The 13,709-nt window shown below is 41.4% G+C and overlaps 1 protein-coding gene across 6 annotated transcripts in view; it reads left to right on the forward strand.

Moving 5' to 3' along the window:
- The window catches only part of EIF4ENIF1 (eukaryotic translation initiation factor 4E nuclear import factor 1), a 39,017-nt gene that overhangs the window by 19,794 nt on the left and 5,514 nt on the right, over positions 1 to 13,709 (forward strand). For 3 of the 6 annotated variants that reach the window (XM_025267310.2, XM_025267308.2, XM_025267309.2), the window contains exons 7-14: positions 1,346 to 1,521; positions 6,000 to 6,135; positions 6,350 to 6,529; positions 7,170 to 7,402; positions 10,256 to 10,327; positions 10,783 to 10,966; positions 11,899 to 11,978; positions 12,315 to 12,457. In XM_025267310.2, coding sequence (XP_025123095.2) covers positions 1,346 to 1,521; positions 6,000 to 6,135; positions 6,350 to 6,529; positions 7,170 to 7,402; positions 10,256 to 10,327; positions 10,783 to 10,966; positions 11,899 to 11,978; positions 12,315 to 12,457 — 1,204 coding nt within the window. The remainder of the gene's footprint in view (positions 1 to 1,345; positions 1,522 to 5,999; positions 6,136 to 6,349; positions 6,530 to 7,169; positions 7,403 to 10,255; positions 10,328 to 10,782; positions 10,967 to 11,898; positions 11,979 to 12,314; positions 12,458 to 13,709) is intronic. The other 3 variants (XM_025267312.2, XM_044929914.1, XM_044929915.1) reach the window with 3 other exon arrangements.

Below are 13,709 nucleotides of genomic sequence, written 5' to 3' on the forward strand. Positions count from 1 at the left end.
CCACTGAAGTAGTAGTTTTAGTTAAATGTCAGTCGGCCTCTGCTGTCTGGCAGTAAGTGCGTGCTGACCCACTGCCTTGTCCGAGGCACATAAACGCCGCCTCACTGGGGCCTTACGCCCTCAGAAGGCCCAGGCCCTCAGAAGGCCCAGGCCCTGAGGGGGCGGGCAGCTCTGCAGAGGCCAGTGCTGCCGCCCGAGCATAGCACAGAGCGCCACGTGCAGGACCACTGCTGCCGCCCCGCCTGACAGCATCAGACCTGGGTGAGCGGGTCCCCCCGCCTTTCAGTCGCTGTAGCCCCTGCCTTGCTGTCTAGCTTTCTGAAGTGTTGTTGGAACCAAAGCAGATGCTAACATGTAGCCTCTCTCAGTCTAGAATATCCTGGCTGAGTGATAACAAGACTGCAGGCCTGTGGGGGCCTTTCGAGAGGGGATGGGCACTCTTCTTTTTCCCCCTAGGAGGACTTCGTGTCTGCTGTGATCTTGAAACCATAAGCAGCTCTTCCACAGGTGCTTTTGTAGGGAAGGGCTTTGGGAGCTCTGTCCTTCAGATTAAAAGGTTGAGTTTCCTGTATCTCTCAGTGCACTTATTTTAAAAGAAAAAAAAGGGTTTGTTTTTATGTGAAGGATTTTGCTTTATGCCCCATCCTCTGGCTAAAACTAAGATGTTAGCTTCCCTTATCTTCCCATCCTCACATCTGGACGTAACTGTGTTTTACATGTACCAGGCACTGCACAGTAAGGCAAAGCTGATGAGTCTCATCAGACTGTTAATATAGTGTGATATGTACTCTGAGGGATAACACAAACATTACAGAGAAGGCAGTGATTAATTTTGTGGTAGGGTAAAACTGGGTAGGCAGGGCATACTTCCCAGTGAAGGTGACATTTGAACTTTGCCTTGAAGGATGAACTACAGTCAGTAGGCAAGTGAAAATTGCCCTTGGACTAGGTTTCACGTAGCTACTCGGACTTAAAGTGTTAATGCAGGTGCATGGGTGAAAGCAGAGCCAAGTCAACTTGGTTCCATTCTTATAAGATATGCTCAAAGATTGCCCTTTTTAAAAAAAAATTAGAAGAAGATCTACTGCATTATGGACAATTTGAAGACGGGGCAGAGGAGGGACCATAGCCCTTGCTGAGTCAAGTTGGTGTTGTGGCTTGGTACTCAGGTTTTCTCCTGCCCTGGCTCCTGTAGGAGCCATACGTTTCAAGCGCTGCACCGGTACAGGAAGTCTGCTTTTAAAGTCACCCGCGGCTCTTTTGCATTCGTGATCGTGCTGAGGCCACCAAATACCTCTGGAGCAGCGTGCTTGATCAGACTGTCTTTGTCTGGTTTTGCTTTCAGGCATAGTCGAGTGCAATGGAGGAGTGGCTGAAGAGGATGAGGTGGAGGTCATCCTCCAACAGGAGCCTGCTGCTGATCAGGAAGTGCCAAGGGAGGCCGTCTTGCCCGAGCAGTCCCCAGGAGAATTTGACTTTAATGAATTCTTTAACCTTGATAAGGTGCCATGCTTGGCTTCGGTGAGTGTAGCAGCATGCTTATAATTAATCACAATTGGATAAGCCAATTGGGATTAAATTTGACCTGAATCTTTAAGATTCTATTTAAAAGTTTTGCTAGATGATTGGGAGGTTTTTTTGACTTTTATTCTTACATATTATTTGAATTTTTGTTGGCTTTGTTTTGAGAGGCTAAGTAGAAATGATTGAGTGCGGATTCTGTACCAGTTAACTCTCCAGGCTGTTAACATTGGACTAAGAATTCTTCAGATGTTTAAGAACATCGCTTCTATTTTTAAATAGTTAAGTGTTTGTTGTAAAAAGTTACTGTGGAGGTGGATTTTTATAACTGGTGGTCAGTACCACACGGATCTGCATTCCTCGGGTATAGCTGGTTTGGTACCTGTGTGATGTGATGTTCTGAAAACCTTTTGTGGAAAGGAACGTGGGACACCATCACTGTTGCTGTTAAACTGCTGAGGTCTAATCTTACTCGACTTTTAAAACAGAAATAATAAGATATCCCAAATCTGCACTTCGTCCCTGCCCTTGCCCCGTCCCCTTTGACCACTTAGGGATTAGCAATGCCTCATCAAATTTTCAGAGAAAATACAAATTGTGACCTATGCCCTCAGAACTCTGTAGTTGTTGAAACAGTGCATAGGACTGATGAGATAGAATTTTTAAGGCCATTTGACCAAGAGCATCTGTACATCTTAGACATTGTTTATAGGACATGAAATACAGCTAGTAAGTTTGGCCAGTCCTTTAGAATTATTGGTTCACAGACTTTAACTTACTCGACTCCTCAACTATAACTGCTTCCTGGTCGATTATTACATGAGTGGACAAAACTGGGCATGACCAAGCAGGCAGCGCTGTCCTGTCTCCTTTGTCATCTGTCTGCTGCCCAAAGCCTAAAAGATGACCACCCAGAACAGGTGAGCAGACACTGCATAGCACTCACAGGTATAGGGCCACAGGTGAGTGCTAGGGCAGTAGAGCTTAAATTCTCTATGGTGAGGACCAGATTTTGTTTCCAATCCACTGAGGACCAATACTTTAGTATCACAGCAATGCCAGATTGCTACAAAAGTTTCTAAGCATTTACTGCAACTCTCTGAACTTACTTATTGTGGACCAGCCTGGCCCAAGACCACACTTGTCCACGGTGCTGGTCAGGAGCAGGTGGAGGGTGGCTGTAAACCAACTGGCAGCTGCCTGGCTTTGCTTCTTAAGTTCTAGCACAGTTTTAACTGTTAGTCTCCTAGTCTGATACCTCGCTTACAGTGAGCTGACTGGTAGTCCTCTGGCTCACTGTGAGCAGAAGGGTTGCATCCAGATGTGAGTTTAATTTACCTGATGTAAAACCGAGTGGTCTTTTCAAATTCTTAGGGGACAGTAATTTTTTATTTTTACACCAACTGTGTTTAGTGACTTTTTTTTTTTTTTTTTTACATTCTCTTAGAAGACAATGGAAATCTTATTGTAAAAAGTTTTCACAGCTAAAGGTCAAAATTTAGAGGCCTGTACTTGGCTCCCACTGTGAGCATCCATGAAACTTACCTGTGTGCCTTGACAGAGAATTCAAAGCTGAACTTGTAATGATAGGTAACCCTGCATGCTGTGCTGTTTTAGGCTCTACATTTGATAGGTCATTTAATCCCCAGAAAAACCTTGTAAGTTAGATTACAACTGTTCCCATTTCATAGATGAGGAAGCAGGCACAGAGAGATTTAAATCACTTGCCTGAAGTCACATAGCTAGTAAGTAGTGGAAACTGAATTCTAGTTTTTGTACTTTGAGTTAAGAGTTCTTTACTCCAAATTCCCCACAACTGTACTGCCTATAAAATATAAACAGGAGGAATGGGAACTGAGCACCGTCTTATCCTTTAGCCTCACCCTCAACCAAAACTTGGTTAATTCTGAATAGGAACCTAGGCTAGGAATTCTCTCCAGGTTTTTCATGGAGGTACTTACTCACTAAGGTATATATTCTACAATAGGTTCGCTTAAAAGCAAAGCTGGGATCAGTAAAAAGAGATGCTCTGTTTGTGCTGTATAAACAACTAGACTCATAATTCTCAGAAAATGACCAGTTGGAGAAAATAAGGGCAATATAATGTTTGAATATCAACAGACAAATTATATAAAATGTTTGAGATAGTACCTGGCACTTAGGCCCCATAAATGTTGGGTAGTAATTGGCATAAACAGAATTGCACCTATATTTGTAAGTTATATCTACTAGCATTACAATACATTAGAAGCTGACAGCCACAAAAATCTGTACAAAATGAAAATTTGGATCACATGTGCAAATAATTTCAGTCAAATGAATAATGAAAAATAATTTGATTTTAGATCTGCACCTCTTACCACAGAGCCTGACACACAACAAGTACATAGAACTATGTCAAATGAAGGAAAAGGAAATCAAAACAGAAATCCTAAATCACTTAGTGATGAACAGGAATGAGACAAAGAAAAACCTTGGTGGTATAATCAAAAGTATGCTAAGAAGAAAACAGGTAGCCTTAAATGCATTCATTAGAAATCCAAAGAAAAATCAAACTAGAATGAAGCAAATACAAAAATATAGACGTTTCAATGAAAGTGGAAAGTAAGAAAAGCATTGATCAGTAAAAGCTAGTAATTGTCAAACAGCAAAAATATTTCACAGTATCTGTATCAGCATAATATGAATCCTAGGATATGAGCAGTCTAAACAACCTCTGACAGACCAAACTAGCAGTCGTATGGGTTACCTTAAAAATGTCTAGAAGGAGCAGTTGAAACATACCAGACTGCAGTTCACAGCCTCCTCAAAGACTTGATTAGAGGAGGCTGTGGGATGTAGCAGCATTCAGCTGAGCATTGGAGCATCCCAGCTGGCTCTATGGTAAAAATGACTGACCAGATTGACTCTTAGGATTCTTTTTGGCTTCAAAATGCTCTAGTTCTTGAAATTGGCATTTCCAGTAAACATGAGTAAAAGCGACTTTGTTTCTGCGTATGTTTTAGCTATAATAAAACTAAGCTTCTCTAACAAAGTTGGTCACTGATCAAAGTATGGAAATGAATTTCTCAACACTTACTGTCAAATCCTTAGAAAATATCCAGATACTTTATATTCACTTTCTTTACTTTTTCACGTTCCTCCTGTGTATCTTCTGGCTTTTCTCCTATACAGTATGATCAGAGGAAATAAAAACAAAGTACAGTGCTAAGCTATTTTTCCTATTTGTAAAATTTCAAACTCTTTCCAAAATTAAAATATTTTAAATAGCTGTAGCTTTTTCTTTTAAAAATAACCATTTTTCACCAAGGCGGTTGTGTTTTGGGTACAGTTCCCAATTTTTCACAGTGAAACATCACTTTATAATGTTTATCTTAAAATTTAATGATTGCAAATTAGTGCACTTGAAAGTCGGCATTATTCAAGGTGTGAGAGTTTACAAGTGGAATGTGATTGAATCTGCTGAACAATACCTGCGAAGACAGAAGTACGAGTTCTAGATTTCAGATAAAACAAAGTCCCTAACTCTGACATATATGTACAAGTCTTGGGGAAAAACCTGTTTGCTTTTTATGCCTTATTGTCAAGGATGGGCCTCATTTTTGGATTGATATTTGCTTTATCTTGTCTTTTCTAAGTATTGATCAGAACACTGCATAAAGATCAATTTGGGTATTTAATTAGATTTATAATAGGGTATAACTGAAAATTTATTTCCAAAAAATGCTTAAATCTAGTTTTCAAGAAGGACTGGTAACAGAAATTACTGTTACGAAACACTGTTGAAAAATTATTTCTGATCATAATGCATCATTTAATTGCTCTTATTAAACCAAAAACTATGGGGGTCAGATTTAAAAGAAAACAAACACCTAAAACTTTCCATGAAGTTCAAACAGATTTTAGAGATCATTTAAAAGTCTGTCTTTCACATTTTGACACTTCTTAAACTTTGACTTGGAAATATGAGCTCTGCTTTTTTAGCTTTTGGGTTCTGAAATTAGCAGCATTGGATTTCACGGTGTTTATTTCAACCTTGAGGGTGTTGAAGTTTGAAGCAAGGGTTTTCTTTCATCAGCTCTCCACACCTGATGCTTAGTTAAAGGCCACTCAAGCTTGGCAGCGGAATGCTTTACTTTGGTGCTGATTTTGATTTTGAAACTGTGCCCTCTTAGAACATTCATGGATTTTCTAATGAGGCAAATGATAGAAAATCAGAACACTTTCTGTGGCAAAGAGGTTTTGCTTTATATGGTTAGAGAATACATGGTTATGCCCAAGTTTGGGTTACTCAGAAACGATCCAGGAGGGGAAGAGAAGTTAAAGATGTTCAAAATCCTAAGTTCTGAGGGTGTTTACCTTCAGGTCAGCAGCATCAAAGGAAGTTTCAAAGTAAGTGACCCTTCCTTAAATTTTGAACCTTCTTGTCCTTTTCACCTGGAAACTGTTATCTTAGCTTCTTTCATTTCTCCCTTTAGATGATAGAAGATGTTTTGGGAGAAGGTTCAGTCTCCGCCAGTCGGTTCAGTAGGTGGTTCTCTAACCCGAGCCGATCAGGAAGCCGATCCAGCAGCCTTGGGTCAACACCTCATGAAGAACTGGAGAGACTTGCAGGTACAGTTGCTTCAGATTCTGTCCTGGACATAGACTTGAGCGTTCCTTAATATGGTTCATTTCATCCTTATTAGTCAGGGGTCCATTAGCATTCATGGGTTTCTGGATACTGAAAAATATCCTTCAATTTGTGTCATTTTTATATTGTTGAAGATGTGTTTCTGTGCTTTTTTGAGGACCAATTAATTATACATACATTAACTTGCCATGTTAGGTCTGGAACAAGCCATCCTCTCTCCTGGACAGAACTCGGGGAATTATTTTGCTCCTATACCATTAGAAGACCATGCTGAAACTAAAGTGGATATTCTAGAAATGCTACAGAAAGCCAAAGTGGATTTAAAGCCTCTCCTTTCCAGCCTTTCTGCAAATAAAGAAAAGCTTAAAGAGAGCTGTAAGTGTCTGTTAGAGTCTGTTTTAGGTATTTAAAACATTTGGATGTTCAGTCTTAATTAAGGCAGAATCAGTTCTAACAGACTGCTATTTCATCAAAAGTCAAATAGATGGTGGGTTTTGTTTAATGTTCTTCAAAAACACTTATCAAACAGTACCACCTCTTTTGAGAATCTACCAGATCAGCAGGTTACTGAACTCTGTGGCAAGAACTTTTCTTCTAAGTCCTGCTCACCTGGAGCCTGAATAGAACCCTCCAGTGAATATTTAGTCCTCCTGAGCATAACTTGGCAGCTGCTCACACCTCTGCCCTGGTTTGCCATGTTCTTGCTTAGGTTATAAGCCCTGAACATGCAGCCTTGATGCTAGAATAACCATCGTGCAGGCAGCACTCTTGTTCTTGTTGGGCTGTCTGGGATTCCTGTCCCTCATAACGAGTCTCCAGAAGACTCTTTATAATAGACATCCTCCTGCAGGATCTCGGTGCCTTCAGTTTGTCTGTTTTTGGTATCAGTCTTTCCTGACGACTTCAGTTCAACTGTGAAATAAATCATTTTCACCTTATCCACCACAGAGTACAAAGAGAGTTCCTACCACATATTCCTTTGCTTGGCTGAACCTAGACTTTCTCAACCTTTCAGCACATTCAGGGGTTGTGCTTTCCGTGGAGGAGGTGGAAGCAGGGCTCAAGGGCTTGAAGGTTGACCAGCAAGTGAAGAATTCGACTCCCTTTATGGCAGAACATTTAGAGGAGACCCTGAGTACTGTGGCCAGCAATCGACAGCTCAAAAAAGACGGAGATATGACTGCGTTCAACAAGCTAGTGAGCACCATGAAGGCAAGTGGGACTTTGCCTTCTCAGCCTAAAGTCAGTGTAAGTATTTGGCACAGACCCCAGCCTTTTCTCCTTTTCTTTCTATTCCACTTCCCATCCAATAAATGGATTTTTTAAAAGGTACTCTGAGTAAGTTGGAAATTCTTTAGTAGTCACTTGATCCTCGATGCTTTTGTGTGTTCTCCAATTACCACTGTACTGTTTGTTACTTGAAAAAGCAGGTTTATCTGTATGTATTGTGCATGACAGTAGAGAGACTGATAGATTCAGATATGACTTGCTTATCTTAACTTAGTGCTTAAAAAAAAACGGTGTAAAAATACCTTTAGGGATGAACTCTAGAGAGAGTTTTCTGTTTCTTCAGCTGTTTGCTGTTGTTTAGTCGCTAAGTCGTGTCTGACTTTTCTGCAACCCCGTGAACTATAGTCTGCCAGGCTCCTTTGTCCATGGGATCTCCCAGCGAGAATACTGCAGTGGGTTGCCATTCCTTCTCCCGGGGATCTTCCCTACCCAGGGATGGAACCTGCATCTCCTGCATTGGAGGATTCTTTACCATTGAGCCACCAGGGAAGCCCTTATTCAGCTACTTAAGTTAAAATAATTTTACCATATTTTTATAGTAAAATCTTTTCACTACTTCTAATTGCTCCCAGATACCTGGGATTATTTGCTTTCTTGATTAGGTAATTGACAGATATACATGGCATTTGTAAAGTATCTAAGATGGATTTTTCAAGACAATTGCATTCTGTTTATTTACTAATAGAAAAAGCTGTGACTCCAAACTTATAAAACACCTTTAGGCATGAAGTTGGGTTACAAGGTGATTGTATGTCAGTAAATACAGGTGTGTAGCCCATACTGAGCTTCCGCATAACACATTTAGAGGGTGCCTCTCAGCCACAGTCTGTGTGTTACTATTCTAACCCTTGATGATTACAGAGTGAAAGGGAAACAGTAAATCAAATAATATTAATTAAAAAAAAATAGACTTATTCTAGTTGCTAAGTTATCGCAAATTTACCAAATTGAGTTTTGCCTGTTTTTCTTGACACCTTCTTGTCTGGGAACTACTGGTTAACCATGGGGGAAGCATGTGTTTCATTGTGCCTGGTACCAAGGGAGAACAGCTGATTTTTGATATTTTGAATCTGACTAGCTGTTAGTGATAAATCCTAACAGAGATACCATTGTTCCTGGCCTACCTGCCTGACTCTCTACCTCCAGAAGGGGACATCGCAGATAGGTAGAGTTATTCCTGTGTATCTGACCACACCATGCCAGTTACAGGGGAATGTTCCTTGTAAGCTGCTTTAAATAATTTCCATGCAAGGAACTATTAGATGTAAATGCTCTCAAATGAGGACCAGATCACTTGGCTGTAAACAGTGCTGCTCTGCTTTCTTGTTACCTTCTGTCTTGGTGATTAGGTGCTGACTACAGCAGGGTGGGTCAAATCTTGTAAATAGCTTCTTTTAGTAAAGAAATGGGAGCGGGAGTGGGGGTGGGTTCAACTGTTTACCCGATGATGCTTTTGAACATTTTGTTTTAGATATGATTCTAGGGTTTGATATTAACACAGTTGACCCTGAGCTGTGAAGATAACTTGCTTGATGTTGGGGGTTCAGTGCTCTGAAATATATCTGGCTTCAGCTGAGGGAATGAGCCTCAAACAGATGCATAAAGGAGTGGATGATATAATTTAAGGTGCTAGGCAAAGGGGAACACAAACTCAATCTAGAAAAATAACAACAAGGAAATAATCTATGAAGTGCACCAGGCATTATCCCAAAATACTGCTTAATTTGCCTGTTGCTGTTTGTCAAGGACTGCTTCCAAGCCTTTAGTTACTACAGCTGTGTGTGTTGCGTATACTATTTCTGATCTGCCTCCAGCCATTTTGGTTCAGTCATATTGTTTATCCCCAAAAGAGGACATATCGGTTCAGTCTAAACTCTATTCCAAATTAAGTTGTAGACTCTATCCTCCAGATATAGCAAGCCATCTAGTATAAAGTTGTGCGTTTGTTTTTGTTAGTTGGAATTAAATGACTCTTGAGGAGATCTTATTAAAATCATTTACAGTCCATTCCAATTCCAAAACCAACAATGAAACACTTGCATATTTGGGGCTATTTGTCATGCCTGAGGACACTGCTGTGGACCTTCACAGTTCCAGCTGGTAGAAGGGAAACTTGACAGAGAAAGCACTTCAAGCAGAGCTAAATGGACACACAAGGGTTTTCTGAAGCACCAGAGGTAATATAAGTTGGATGCAAAGTATATATAACTGCTACTGCATTAAAAGAATTGAAAGTGGAAGATTTTAATTTCGCCCTGAATAGGAGACCCACTTTGGAATAGCTGCTTAAAAATAATAAAGTTTAAATTTCCTAAAATATGAAACTCTGAAATATGATGATTTTGGCCAAACTCGCATTTTTTTGATACCATCTATGATCTATAAATCTTGTTAAAGATAATAGCAAAGGTTGCCGTGAACATTAAAATCTGTAAATTATCAAAATTTCCTACTTGTGGCTTCTTACTAAACTAAAGCATTCCCCCACTTCGCCATTTTCTTTTTCCCTTCTTTTGGACGCAACGTTAGAAACAGTGAAATGGACTTAGGGTTACCAGAGAGGAAAAGACCTTGTCTTAGGGTCTCTGAGTGGACTTTGCATGTACATGTGAAAATTCTTCCTGTTCCGAGATCTTTGGGACCTGTGCGACAAGTGGGACAAGTTGATCTAAGTTTTCTGTGATTTGGATATCATTCTGCTGCTAAGTGCCAACTCCCTGGGGAGTTTTTAATGTTTTCTTGTGGTCCCCAATTAATCTATAAGTTAAGTATGTGAGAAGGTTAAAACCAGTTTTCCTTTGACTTTTTTAGCGAACCCTTGAAAGCCATTTGATGTCCCCTGCTGAGATTCCAGGCCAGCCTGTCCCTAAGAACATCTTGCAGGTACTTAACAATCTTATACCGAGGCCTTGGCGTCCTGAACAGTAGTCCTCCAAACTGGTTTTGTGTAGTGGGCCAGCTTTGGGCCGTAGAGAATGATCTGTGTTGCCTGGCAATGAAGGATACGGTTTTGCTGCCTGACATAGTTCTCTGTAGCTACAAATGTGGGGTGGGTTGGTGGGTAAAAAAGATGATCGAGTAAAGCCTTGGTTTCCCGTTTGCAGGTTTGCAATTTCTGTGGAAATTTAAAGTATCTAACCTATATTTATAGCACTAACTTAAAGGAAATCTTGGTAGCTGAACGTTCAGAGAAATTCGTTGCATGTCCATGTACCAAGTCCTTCAGTGAAGCAGGAGGGAGATTCATCATTGGCTTCCAAATTCATAGTCCACAGCCTCTGACTAGGAGGAAGAAAGAACTAGGTTTGTTCACAAGGATTTGACTTTTCTGCCTTTAGGAACTTCTGGGCCCACCTGTTCAGAGACCTGCTTCTTCCAATCTCCTGAGTGGCCTTATGGGGAGCTTGGAGCCTACGACGTCATTACTGGGCCAGAGAGCACCCTCTCCTCCATTGTCACAGGCGTTTCAGACGAGAGCAGCCTCAGCAGACTATCTTCGTCCCAGAATACCATCACCGATTGGTAAATGCTTTTGTGCATAGGTGTCCATCTGTCATTTCCCTTCTCCTTCCCCTAGGGTATACCCATCTCCTAAAACTGGCAAAGTCTTTTTCATTGGTACCCTTGAAGAGTTTAAAAAGAAACGTGCTGATTTGTTATGCTTTTTTCAGGGGGTGGTAAGGACACAAGTGGAAGATAATTATCCAGCTGCCCTTCTGGATAAATAGGTTTATGTTACAGTTTTGTATTTTTTTCTCTGGAGAACTAAATTGGATCCAGCTCTTTAGTCATCTTCCTTATTTGGGAAATTCAACTGAAAAAAATTAATTTGGCTCCTTAGGTTTTTCCTTCATGGAGAAGTCAGACTAGTGGCTCTCTGCCAACCTGATGAAGCTATACACAACCAACTGTGAGGTATTACGGCTGATTCAGAACATGAATGGGAGAAGCACTTCCAGAAAGCTGTGTTAGCAAAAGTGTTGTGCAGAATCTGTGTTCCTGTACCCTCGACCACTCTATGCTGCTGGCTGTTCTGACCCCTGCCAATTATATTGTGAGAGAAAGTTTTTGTAATCTTTCCACAGTTAGGGAGATCTAATGGAAACAGTGTGAATCTCAGAACACTGGTGTCTGCTTTGGTACCAGCTGGTGTGGTTACAGAGAGCCAGATCACTGGCTAGAAAAGCTCTTCTCTCCCAGATAGAGGTCTCGGCTCTGAAGAGACAGCTTAGTGGGCGATGGATACCCCAGCAGCTTGAATCATTAAGTGCTCGGATAGAGGTCTGTGAGGTCCCCACTGTAGGGGCACAGAAGAAGAGTGACATCATCAGCCCAGGAAATCAGTCCTTCATGAAAGAGATGATGCTCAGCGAGGCACATCATGTAGTAGAGATAATGCCTCTGAGGGACAGGTGCTCTCTTGACACGCCCTGAATCTGTAACCTTCCCAACAGGTTTCACGTCAGGACCACAGCAGCTTCTCGGAGATCCATTCCAAGGCATGCGCAAGCCCATGAGCCCAGTCACGGCACAGGTCTGGCTGAGTTTTTCTCAGACTTGTTTGCTTTCCACCCTTGTTGTTGCTTGTGGGATACAGAATTAAATGGCTGTAATGCTTGGAAGTGGTTTTGAACTGTAACTCAGGCTCAGTGAAGGCTAGAAAACTGGTGAAGTTATAGCATCATATAAAGTCATAAATCACTAACATCCAGTTCAGTAGGTGGCAGCACAGTTTAGGCAGGTTTGCAGTATCTTAGTTTCTCTTGGCTGCTGCTTAAAACATACCTCTTCTGAAAGATCAAAGAGAGACCTTTGTAGAAGGTGCACTGGCTGTCATTCTGCTAACTCCCATTCTGCCACATCTGTCCAGCAGATGAGCCAGCTAGAATTGCAACAGGCAGCTTTGGAGGGGCTGGCCGTGCCACATGACCTCGCGGTGCAGGCAGCAAACTTCTACCAGCCTGGTTTTGGCAAACCGCAGGTGGACAGAACCAGAGATGGATTCAGAAACAGGTAAATTTCAAATCCTACCCTTGAGATTTGCAAATGAGTTATCCACAGTATTATTTCTGTTGTACACACTGATACACTGTACAACATATGGTGACAAGTCTTACCTACCGAGTGTTCAGTAGAGGAAATTGTATACTTGAATTCTGTTGCAGGGGCATAGGCTTTTCATCCTATATAATTTAATTTATACTCTTCATTTAAAGGATTCGTTTTTACAGATGTAGCTGGCATAGCTACTTATTTGCAGTTATACTTACGAAATGATGGAACGTAAAACTCCACCTTGCTTCCTCACCCTCAGGCTCCTTGTTGAGTATCAAACTGTCCCTTGAGTCAGGTTTGTTGATCAAATAGTTCCTGACTTCACTCTCCTCCCAACCTCCCCAGCAGTTTCAACAGGCAGTGAAATGAAATGAACCATAAGTTGGGGAAGAAAGAGTAGCAATATTGTCCTTTTTTTAATTGTAAAATAAAACAGGCAGAAAACTGCATGAAGCAAATGTATAGCTTATTGTAAGGCAGACTCCCTTGTCAGCTCCCCAGAAGCCATCCCTGTGCCTTGTCCCAATACCCCTTTCTCCAGAAGTGACCACTGTCCAGTCTCTAAAAGAAAAGTAGTCACCACTTTCATATTTTTAGTTTTATCACCAAAGTGGGCATCCTTAAACACAGTACTCCCACCGCATATAGTATTTGGTACTTGAAATTTACTTGTTTTGATGTGATTATTAAAAATGCTGCCTCAGTGTCTTACTTCATCTGGTCATATGTTGGCACTTTCAGAAAGCACTGGAACTAGTAAGCACCCTGTCCTCTTGCATAAATGTGCCCGCCCTGTGAGAGCCCTCCAGCCTGTACAGAGAGCTCACAGCTGCTCTGCTGAGCCCCTTCACTGGACCTCTCTCTACAGCATAGCAGTTTGTTGACCTTCAAAGCACTTTAGATATCCACAACTTAATTTGCTCTTGGCAACAACTCTTGTGAGGTAGATGGGGTAAAGAACTGCATTTGACAGATACAGAAACAGGTTTTTCAAATGTGACTTACTTGAAACCAGCAGGTAGATCCAAGACAGTGTCAATTTTTGGATCAGATGGTAGGCCCTCCCTGCCTGTACACTCTGTGTACAGTTGTGGCCCCCAACAGACACGGTTTCTCCTTGTCTTGCCTTTTTTTTTTACCTCTTAGTCACTCAGAATACTCTCTCCCCTCGCTGTCTTACTTGCTCTCAGTGTGGCAGCACTGGGGCTTA

The sequence above is a fragment of the Bubalus bubalis genome, chromosome 17 (genome assembly GCF_019923935.1).
Source record: "Bubalus bubalis isolate 160015118507 breed Murrah chromosome 17, NDDB_SH_1, whole genome shotgun sequence".
NCBI classification, from domain to species: Eukaryota; Metazoa; Chordata; class Mammalia; order Artiodactyla; family Bovidae; genus Bubalus; species Bubalus bubalis.